General features: G+C 38.0%; 1 protein-coding gene across 1 annotated transcript in view; it reads right to left on the bottom strand.

Annotated features, from left to right (window-relative positions):
- LOC140159195 (paladin-like) overlaps positions 1–12,124 on the bottom strand; it is a 156,209-nt gene that overhangs the window by 49,529 nt on the left and 94,556 nt on the right. The window contains 1 exon segment of the mRNA XM_072182584.1: positions 6,789–6,900. Coding sequence (XP_072038685.1) covers positions 6,789–6,900 — 112 coding nt within the window.

Below are 12,124 nucleotides of genomic sequence, written 5' to 3'. Positions count from 1 at the left end.
TACAAGTTGAAATTGACCAACGGGTCCAATCAAACAATCAACCACACAGACCCATTAAATTTTACGATGCACAGATGCTTAAATTATGTCAATCCTTTGCCAAGCTGCTCATAAATTAAATTTTGTCATGTCGATACAAAAAAGGAACCAATTATGACACAGAGAGGTGAGAAAACCCAAGGAATTTTTCGAATAATGCGTTCCAAAACTATGAAAATAACTGGTCAATACAAAAACAAAGCAATAACATCGATCTTGATAAGTTACCATCTACTCCTGGTTGTGCACGTACGCACAGCAGTACATAATGCTTTTACAAAATGTATTTGACCATTTTCAAGGTTCAGAACTTCGGACCCCTTAAAATTCTCATTGGTCCCCTTAAATTTTGGTTTTGCAGGACTTAAAGGGTCCGGAAAATATCAATTAAAAAATTTTGAGCTCACGCTATCCCTAGCCCCCATGTTGAAAATCATTCAATTGAAATTGTTTTAAAGGCATTGTTTTTAAACAACAACCTTACATGATGTATATGCAATGCATACAAATACTTACGGCATATGTAAAAATAAATGGCCTTTTCCCAATATATTACATATTATTTGGACAAAATTCTGTTTCCATGGTTACCAAGGACAAGACTAAGACTTCCTACAATACAAGGCTTATCAATCTGCATTTGTTATCACAAACCCGACAAGAGCTTGCACTAAAGTTAAAAATTGTGAGCTAAAATTGTGAGTATTTTCACAGAAAACTTGTCCTGTTGCAACTACTTACATTTCTTTTCAAATAATATTTTCTTACTCAAATGATTTCTGTACTTGAAGAAATTGCTCAATCTTTTTCTCGTAAGTATATTATCACAAAAATCAATTAAAAATTAAAGTAATTAAAGCAATGTGTGATTTGCTCACAAGGATGCCCTCAATTTGGTTTGAATGTCTACTTACATGATTGTAAATAAATACCCTATGAAAGACTAAACCTGTAGTGCTTTAATTACAGTAAAATTCAAAGAGTTTTGGATTAAATACTCATTCCGGTTTTATTTGCCAACCCTCATAGAGCTCCACAGTTAGTGGCTACCTATTCATTTTAACTCATTATTTTGCCTTAAAATTATCAAAAAATGTTAGAAAGAATAAGGCAATTAAAATTTGCCCAAAATCATACATTATGGCTTTTATATTTAATTCAATTTGAATCTCAAATTACGATGAAGATTAATTCAATTTTAATTTAACATAAATCTCAATTAAATATTGAGATTTTAATTACACCCACCTCTATCAATTTGTTGTAAATCTAATCAAATGAATGATATTAATTAGGAAAACCGGAAAGGTCCTTGAACGCTGATTCTACATTTTGATTTTTAAGTTATGTTCATTGACCGTTGAAATTTTTAATTTCATCAATCAATTAATTTTGCCGCAAAATAATAATAATAATAATAATAGATAATATGTGATGCGATCAAGCAAAATCAGTTGGAACTCGGAAATATTAAATTTTTAGTTTCTTATAGGATAGTAAAAGGCATTTACAAAGCTGCATTTTGCAGAAAACCCCATTGAAATTGAACAACCAGTTCCAAAGATATGAACAATTAAAGAGTTTCCAAAACAAAAGGAAACAAAAGGAAAAATTTCTTTGTATTGCCATATCTCAAAATCAATATTACTGAGTTCGACTGATTTTGCTTGATCGCATCACATATGTTCTTTTTTCAAGACTCTCTTGGGTTGACCTGCAGTAAATTTCAATTTAAAGGTCAGCTTTCGAAATTTGGATTTCCATAGTTGGTATTATGTCGTGAATTGGCAAATCAAATAAGGTGCAATAATAAGAATATTTTTATTTTTTGTGTTAAGATATCAATTTAAGTTAAAGGTGGGTAACCTGATTGACAATCTCATCCCCCCACTTTACCTCATCAAAATGCTGATTTTGGTGTCAGATGAAAGCTCATATTTTTCTCATAAACATATTGAAATTTGGCATTCCAAATCGGTATATTTCCGAAGAAATCATCAAAAAACTGTCGAATTAGTCTTTTGATGATATCTTCGGAAATACACTAAAAATAGGGCCTTTCACTTGAAATCAATATATTACATGTTCATGATGATTATCATTAGTAAAAACACTGTAGACTACCAATATCATGCTGTATAAATGTTGGTAATTCCATTAGGAATTAGTCACATTTACAAAAACACATTTACATGTTCTTTTTGCATGAGTGCTTGAAAGGGATGACATTTTATGTTATACGTAAGTTTTAAAGAATTTGATTTTCCAAATATATCGGGTCACCTTCCTTTAAGTACTTTTATTGCCTGAAGTATGGTATCATTTTATTGCTATTACTGTCTCATTTTGAATTTTAAAAAACTTGGATGACAAATTAAAAAGTTCTTTAAATGTCCAAGTAGTCAATAGGTGGACTCGGTGGGGGAGCAGTCAGTGGGGGAGCAGCCATTGAGTTTACACACAAATTGGTCAAAATGATGCCTTTTTAAATTTAAAGAGTAATATCTGGAAAAGTTAAACTCTTGGGGGTCAAAAAAGTCACATGCACTGCAGTTACAAAAAATGTCATTAAAGGTCCGTAACCTGATTAACAGCATCATCCCCCCCTTGATTTTTCTCATTGTTGATGAGTTTTTGATATCATATAATGGATCATATTTTTCTCATTACCATCCTGCAATTTAACGCTTCAAATTGACGTATTTCCGGAGAAACCTTGAAAATCAAAATCAGCCAACGCCTAATAGGAACAGCAGTTTTCACTACTTTCCCTCAAAGCATGTTGTATTATAGGCTTAACGCTACAACTGATTTTTGGCTATCGGAAAGGAAAGAAGGAATGAAAAAGGAGAGAAGATGATCAAAGAAGTTACTTGGCACCCTGGGATTTGAATCTTAGACCCCTCGGGTGCCAAGCACAAGATCACCATGCAACTGGCAGCCACTGGTCTTTCCCTGATCCGGCCAACAAAAGCATGCATGACTTAGGGAATTGCATCATGGCATCATATGGGATGTATGCATGTGCAGTAGTTTATGATTTCCGGGTTATAATATACTGTTCTATGGGTCATTGTGGTATCATCATCATCAGTCGGCAAGCGAAACAATTTTGTTTGGCAGCAGCATCCCTTCAGTATCTCCCAGGAGGTGCTGGACATATACTAAAAGTACAGTGTGCGTGGCCATCCCAGTTAATGCCCCCCGGTTTGTGGTTTCATCTTCCCATGTGGTGGAATATAAAAGATATATTCTTTCACAGGCTCATTGTCTTTAAGACACAGTATATGGCAGAGAAATTTGAGTTGATGAATCTTGACTCTGGCAACCAGGAGTTGTGTTGGTCAGATTGTAGATGGTTTCATTTAGAATCCGATCCACACGCTTGATGTTTAACATGACTCTGTAGCAAGATGTTCCAAAGGAATTGATCTTGTTTTCTATGTCCATGGTGATTACCCATGACTCGCACCCGAACAGAAAGACAGTAACACAGGTTGTCCCAAACAGCTTGATTTTTGTTTTCGATTGGCAGGGATGGACTTTTCCAAAAGTGTTCCAGTTTCCAGAAAGCTGCCCAGGCTAGTACTTTTCTTCTTTTTTGGTCAACACCAGAGCCCATCTTGGAACACAAGTACTTGAAGTCTGTGACATGGTTGATGGTACTACCATAGACATGGTAACATGTCTACATCTAATATCCAACTGCTGATGTCATATCTCTAAACTTAGATTAGATCATTTTGATGATAAACCTCTCATCAGAGAAGGTATCCTACACTTCCCACAATGCATTTCTTCCATTTTCTGTACTGATTTACCATCTGTGGCGTAGATTTCTTTTTGACAATGGGGGGATGGGGTTGGAAAAAATCTTGAAATATAGTGAATCCAGCACCTTTTGGCGACAGCATAGGTTTATGGTACAAATGCATGTGAAAAAATTTGCCATTTTGAAGCTAAACTGATGAAATATTGTACAAAAGTGGAATAAATTTGTGCGTTGCGTGAACACATTTTGGTTTGGGGGGCTAAAATGGCCAAATATGAGGTTAATTTGGTCAGAAACCCACATACAGGCATCAACATTGGGGGGAGGGGGTGATTGTATGGACCATCCCCCTTGCAAAATATTGGGGGGGGGTTATCCCCCATCCCCCCGGGTTCTACGCCCGGCCCCGCACTCTGCTGGTACTCATGCTCGTCGAAAATTTCAAAATAAGGGGGGTGTTTTCAGATGAAGAAACATGATTCATGAAACACAAAAAGGGGTGTGTTTTTCAAACCATGTGTTCGTGAAATTGAAAAAGAGGTATTTCCATCGAAATATCACTTCTCTTGCTTTTACCAGAGAAGATGGAATATTTTATTATAATCTACTGTGGTTTTACGAAAATATCGCAGTTTCACAATTTTCCGTACGGTGCATCCTGTGTGCACCCGGCCAAGTGATTGAAGTTCATACATTTAGCCATGGGCCTGTGAGCCAACCCTACGCGTTTCTGCCAGAAAAGGGTATATTAGAAATATCGTTCGCGTTTTAGCGAAAATAGGGGTATTGTCGAAGGGCAAATAATTCACGAAAGCGCTAAAAAAAGGGGTGTTTTTCCCCTAAAAACTTCCCGAAATGAGATGCAAAAGGGGGTGTTTTTAAAGTTCACCGACAAGCATGAATACCCGCAGATGCACGGAGTGCGGGGGCCGGGGATCTACGCCTATGTTTGCCATTTTGTGCAACACGGGTTGATAGTGACAAAATAGTACCTCAATGAACAGAGCACATCCAGGTCTCGCAAAATATGTTCATTTTTTGACTATCATATATCAACCCATGTTTATAGCCAGTCTATTTTCAATATGAAAATACAGGGAACCTATACAAAGCCCGGGGGGTCACTCACTACTTGACTTGCTACGCACCTGTGTCCAAGAAAAGCGTCTAAAAGGGTATGTTTTTCACCACACAGCGGCGTCGACGTCTTTTACAAAAAGGGGTACTTTTTTAGAAGGCATCCCCATTTAGGGGTCCTTTTTCAGCCAAATCCTTAGACGTTTAGGCTTAGTAATATTATTGTTTGAGTGAGTTTGCACTAATTTGATCAAAATCACCACTTTTTAATTGATTCTTGTTACTTTTGTGCATGCTTAGTTCAGTATCTATATGTCTGCAACATCAAAAAGACACCTTGGGTTCATTTCCCTGTTTACGCCACTTATTAGGGTATCAATATAGATATTTCCAAGTTGACGTCATTTAGGGTATGGTTTTTGCATGTACTACGCCATTTAGGGTAGGATTTTGCATGTGTTTCGCCAATAAGGGGTGCAATTTGGTTATGTGAAAATTCGCCAACATTTCAGAGGTGTTTGGACGCGGGTGGGAGGCACTTTTGTGTGAGAGTGACCCCCCGGGATACAAAGGAGTGTCATTTGATGTAGTGAGGAGATGCATCATGGTGCAAAGGATTCTGGGAAGGGTTACGATATTCTTCTCTGGAACTTCATGTAAGGTACAAAATACTAAATGAAAAAATGAAACCACCCACCTTTGAACAAGAAAAAACAAGAGAGTCTGTTTTTTCCTGATATAAAACTCATTTTGCTTGATAGTAATACATTTGTCAAGATTCTCTGTTGATAGTGAAAACAAAAATGCAAGGAAAACCTAAAAATAGTGACAAGAATCGTTTACACATGTTTCTGAAAAAGATACAATATTTTACCGGCAGATATTTCGCTAAATGTCACTTTGCATAAATTGAAGTTACAGGTAGTTATTCCTCAATTATTTATCATTCATGTATTCAGTTCATTCTTTTTGTATTTATTTATTTATTCATCATTATTCAGTCCTTAATCCATATATAGCTTTTAAAATGTGCTTTTCATTGGATTTCTTTTGTCTTTTTGTCCCTGTTTTCAAGAGTTTACTTGAGGTTGTGGTTTCTGATTGCCAGTACAAAAAAATTCAGCCAAAAATGAATTAAAATTCAAGACTTGAAAATAATTTAAATTAAACTTCAACACTACTCCTTTATTTCGCTTATACCGGAAGCGCTTTTGAGGAACTTCCTTGTCGTCAGCCAATGACGTTGTTAACTCTGACGTTTTTCTTGGAAACGGCTACAGACCAACCTGATCAGATGACGTCAGAAGTCGGAAAATTCCTGCCGCTGGTGTCACTGGGTTCGACATCAGGTTGGTTTCTAGCTAACAACATTGGCCAATGATGAGGAAGTTCTTCAAAAGCATGTACGGTAAGCAAAATAAACAAGCAGTGATGAAGTTTAATTTAAATTAATTTCATTTTATTACCCATTAGGTGGAAGCACCATAGTGTTAGCTTTGGAAATTTAGTATTTTCTTCATTATTCACCCGAGTTAAAGTCGGGTGGAATATATTCACCCGACTTAAACCCAGGTGAATATATTCCAAAGCTAACACTAAATATGGCACCTCCGCCATGAATCTGCAAATCAAGACCACAGAGCCGGGGGCAGGGGGAAAGTTGCCCCTTTTGGCTCGAAATATTGTGACGAATGTTGTAATGTGCATGTTGCCCAGTTTTAGGATACAATTGTCCTGATTTTGACCAATTTTAGTGTTAAAAATGTAACTTTTCGTGTGCAAATTTGTCCCAGTAAAGTAATTTTAGTAGCGGCTCACCAGGAGGATTTAGAAAATTTGTCCCCACCCCTGGGTCTGGGTATACCCCTGCTCAGGGATGCCTATGATAACAGCAACTTACCTCTTGTTTAAGCTGGAAACCATCAGGTATCATCCGACATAGCTTGAGGACCACAGCAAACTCTCCTTTCTGTAGGTCTGGATGATCATCATCTATTGCCTGTAATGATTGGCTGAAACAAAAAGACAGAGAAAAAAACAAGAATGTTAAAATGGAAATTTGATTTAATGCTCTATCTGCGTGCTAGCCATAGGCTTTGACATAAAAATCCAAGTTTTGAGATACTTGAATGTAAGTTCATACGTGCAGAGGTATCTCAAGAACCACTGAACCAATACTAGGCTTGTTTGTACTCATTTTAATGCATTTTTCATGCTGATTCCAAATATGGTCATGAAAATGTACAATTTTGAAAATGTGGTCAGTCCAGCGGAACAGTTGACTGCAGAAGAAGTCTGATCTTACAAACCATTCAAACGCCCTGGGGGGGGGGGGGGGAACTCAACGCAAATGACTATATGGGTATGCTCCCTTCCCCAGAAAACCCATGTTTGGACTGCGCAGCTCAGAAAGACTCCTGAATTTTACCAAACCAGAGTGCTGAAAGACCCTTGATTTTGATATTTTCAGCTCTAAAAGATTAAGATCCATAAATTGCTCATTCCTCACATTTCTGGGTTTTTTTCAGGTGATTTTCAACCAGAAAGCCAAGAAACATCCTTGATTTTGACTGGCCGCAGCTCCAAAAGACCGCCTTTTACTGGTATGCCATCAGCTCCCAAAGACCGACCACCTCAAATTCCGAGGGACCATATCCCAAAACTTTATGATGTGCCCCACGGGCCAAAATGGTGTAACATTTGAAATGACAGCTATGTTGGTGGAATGCTACAAGTATTTCTGAATGACAATTGAATTGCCAGTCCTCTGGAATCCATGTTGGCGTATAGCGTTTTGATGACATAGTATAGGGTCTAGTTTTATTCAATTAATTGAAAAAAAAAGAGTGAGAACATTCATTATACATTTCTGTTCTTGATCATCAAGTGTCCAGGACCCCAGGATTCAAATAAACCTAACAAGTGTGGGATGTGTATGTTTGTGCGGTAGTGGGGATATGAGGACGATAATGTTGTGTGGGGAGTAGTGCAGTGGTGGATATTTGAGGGTGATAGGAGAATATGAGTTCAATATGAGTTTGATTTTGATTCGGTTTGTGCAATATATTTGATTATAATTTTGTGCCATGTTGAGTTACCAATATTAGTAGTACTTTGTAATGATTTGTTCTTAACATTGTATTAGTTTAAGTACTTGTAAATTGGTATACTCTATTTAAATTGTGTTTTATATGTTTATGCTTTATTATAATACTCATGTATCTCTATGGTTTTAAATGTTATGCAGGGCCCTGTGTAAGAACAGCATATTAGCTGATCGGGCCACCCTGGGTAAATATGATGCAATAAATAAATAAATAAATAACAATTTTGTTTTGTGTGATTTGTAATGATTGTTAAATGGATGATGAGCTTCTGCACATGGGTGTAGATTGGCATTGACAACTTTCAAAATATTACAAAATTGTTAAATGTTTTAACAATATTTGGCTACAAACAACACATAAGATACCAGTGTACGAGATGCTTACACATCACTATTTACCCCCAAATGCTCATATCCATAAGTACCAGACTTGAGTCCTGTTTATCAGGGACAGTCTGTGTAGCTCATTGGTTAGAGCACTTTCCTTGTAAGTGAGAGGTCTAGGGTTCAAGTCCATGCACAGGCAGGTATGTCTGGAGTTTTTACTCTGGTTATCTGCCTATATGCATGTTATGTTTCCATTGTAATTTCATGTTTAAATGTGCTAGTGTGCGATGCGTGATTCTTCTTTCCCCTGTATATTGATATATTATTATGAAAAATGATTAAGCATCATTAATTTGATCTTGTGCCCTAGTTTGTAATGTTTCTATGTTCCAGTGTATAATGTTTTTAACAATTATTAAATTTCATAACCATATATATACGGAATCAGCATGAAAATTGCATCAAAATGAGTTCACGCACGCTTAATCCTGGTTCAATGTATCTTGAAAATTTCAACAAGATTTCACCAGGTCTTTCTAGACTTATTACCATAAGTCTGAATAAGATGCATCAGGTCTTTCAATAAAAGAGATAACCCATCACTTATTATGATGCAAACCCTCTATGATCCGCTGTGAAATCAGATGGCTGCATGGTTTACGCCTTATCAGGTATTCAAAAATCAGATGGCTGCATGGTTTACGCCATATCAGGTATTCAAAAATCGGATGGCTGCATGGTTTACGCCATATCAGGTATTCAAAAATCAGATGGCTGCATGGTTTACGCCATATCAGGTATTCAAAAATCAGATGGCTGTATGGTTAATGCCATATTAGGTATTCAAAAAGCTAACTTAATGCAAAGCCACGGTAGCTGTATTCACATCGTCGGACGTAAGCCCACTTGGTTGGCGCAAGTTGCTTGGAGTAGCGGTAGGCGCTGCCAGGAGTAGTGACAGTGTGAACGATGGTCAGCGTTATTTCCGCCAGATGTACGTCCGGTGATTTAGAGTAGTAAGCTGGGTGTAATCTCCGCCAGGCATAACTTGCAATGTGAACACTGCTACGCCTGGCACCTGGTGTAAGTTTGACCTTTTTTGATCGGAACTTAAGAAATTACATATCGCGTGGTTGAAAAAGGTTATGGAAACACCAGAAGTGGTATATAGCTGATGTTTACGACAACCAGAAGTGAATGCTTGGTGGAACTGGTCGGTGTAGTGCTAGGAGTAGGCTAGGAGTAGGAAAAATATTTGCGGAATTTTGATCAATGTTAGCATAAGTTTACGCCGAGTGCAACTCAAAATGTGAACATGACTAGTATCTTTGTTGCATACAGATCATGATGTTATATAACGAGACTGGGATGTAGGTACAACCATTACTTATACAATAAGGCTGAGATTCTTTGTAAAATGCTAATTTTTTAAAGCCCCAGCTTCAAAGTTTCTCTTGCTGACTTCTAGCAGGTAAACCCCCGGGGTAAACCTAGATTTATTCAACGCTGTCTGGTATGAAGCTACTCTAGTCGTGTTCACATTTTGAGTTACACCCGGCGTAAACTTGCATTAACATTGATAAAAATTCCACAAATATTTTCGCCACTCCTACCGCGTGTCCACAACTAGCCTACTCCGACCAGTTCCACCAAGCATTCACTTCTGGTCGGCGTAAACATCGGATACAACTTCCGGTGTTTCTGTGACCTTTTTCAACCACCCAATATGTAATGTCTTAGTTCCGGCCAACAAAAGGTCAAACTTACACCGGGTGCCAGGAGTAGCAGCGTTCACATTGCAACTTACGCCTGGTGGAGGTTACACTCAGCTCGCTACTCCTGACTTTTGTCAGGAGTAAATCATTGGAGGTACGCCTGGCGAAACTTACGCTGACCATTGTTCACACTGCCACTACTCCTGGCAGTGTCTACCTCTACTCCTAGCAACTTGCGCCGACCAAGTTCCGCCAGACGTACGTCCGACAATGTGAACACAACTTCTGTCTTATCACCTGTATCATCCATGATAAGGCCAAGAAAATGATTTGTCTGATTATCCTCCGTAGGTAGGAGCGGTTGGGCAGATTTGTTTCTTTACGAGAAGGGGGAGCTCCGGGGGAGGGGGTCACTCCCATTGTGGCCTGTACACCATCTGTGATAATCAACTTTTGAAAAGCACCCTAAACAAGGATTTAACCCTTGGCTAAAACCATACCCTAAACAGGTAACACGCGCCCCGTACCACTTTTGACACCCTAAACACGATACGTGAGTAACATGCCTACCCACGAAAAACTACCCTTTTTCCACGTTTTTATTATCGCGGATGGTGTACAGGCCACAGTGGGAGTGAACCCCCCGGGGGAGCTTTGTCATTGAGGTATATAAGTGTGTTAGTGTTATAGTATATAGAAGTCGGAAGCCCCCAAAGCCACTGACCAAACAACTTTTTTGGGGGGGCGGGTGGTAGGGTTCCTATAAACCAGCATTTCTGATATCTCACAATTTCCCCACAAAAGTCATTGAGCAGGTTTTATTCATTCCACAATGAGACAAAGGCGTGGTAAAACCTGATTCATTGTTAAAGTCATAATGTATGATCTTATAATATGAAATTGGTTAATTTTTTTCAAACCTGATTTTTTTGCATATTTGTAATGTTTACACATGTCCTAACTTGTGGCTAAATGGAATCGGCCAAATTTGTTGTCTTTGTAGGTAAGTTTGACATATTAAAGTCATATATTCATGAAATTGTGACTTTATGTCCTCCCATAGAAGCTCATAGAACTGCATGTTAAATGGCCAAAATAGAGTACCGTATTCATTCCAATAAGCACCCAGGGCACTTAACAAAGTCATTTTGGATGGGCGCTTATTTTTTACCTGGTCTACCTAATTTTTTCTAACAGGTATTTATTAGAGACAAATGTATGTACATTATAAAAGGGTCCTGAGACGTTCTAGTAGCTTTGCTGATGCAGACAATCTATTGCAAGTTTACACAGGACTTCTAATCCCCCAGCCATTTCACTGTATCGACATCAATCCGTCACTTCAACACTAATGGTACCCTTTAGCAAATTGAAAATACCCTGGGTGGGCACTTATTAGGGCATGGGCGCTTATTGGAATGAATACGGTATATCAAATCAGTAATTTGCGCAATAAAATCAATGATTTGAAAATGAATTGTCAGTAGTATGTGTTTTATTACATGTATACAAGCTTTTTACACACATTACATAACCAAGGTTTTAACCTTGGTTATGTCATGTGTATAGTAAAATACAGGCATTGATAGGCTTCAATATAAAAAGTCCAAGCTCCAGGTTTTTAGATATTTTCTCAATGACCATAGGGCCTATATCAAGACAACTGAACCAATACAGGGCTTGTTTGTACTCATTTTAATGCATTTTTATGCTGATTCCAGATATCAAGGCTCATAACCAGGATTTATTATTTTTTGAGGGGGGGAGGGCTGATTTTGAAAAAGTGGGCCTTTTGTTCAAAATTTTGACCTTTTTTAACCAAAAAGGCATAAAAAAACCCTATTTTTTCGCTTGCTATGCTCACAAATGGGACTTTTGGGCCTTTGGCAATTTGGGGGGGGGCATCCACCCAGCCCCAGGCCTGCAGATATCATTAGGAGGAGGTGCCCTATTTAACGATAGCTTTGGACATTTAATTATTTTATTGATTTTTCACCCGGGTAAGTCAGGTGTCTTCCATGGCCACTTTCTGCTCATGTGAAAAATTGGGTGAAATTACTGGGTGAAATTGGGTGAAAAATTGGGTGA

This window comes from Amphiura filiformis, chromosome 8 (assembly GCF_039555335.1).
Source record: "Amphiura filiformis chromosome 8, Afil_fr2py, whole genome shotgun sequence".
NCBI classification, from domain to species: Eukaryota; Metazoa; Echinodermata; class Ophiuroidea; order Amphilepidida; family Amphiuridae; genus Amphiura; species Amphiura filiformis.
This window is presented reverse-complemented; position numbering and strand designations above follow the sequence as displayed.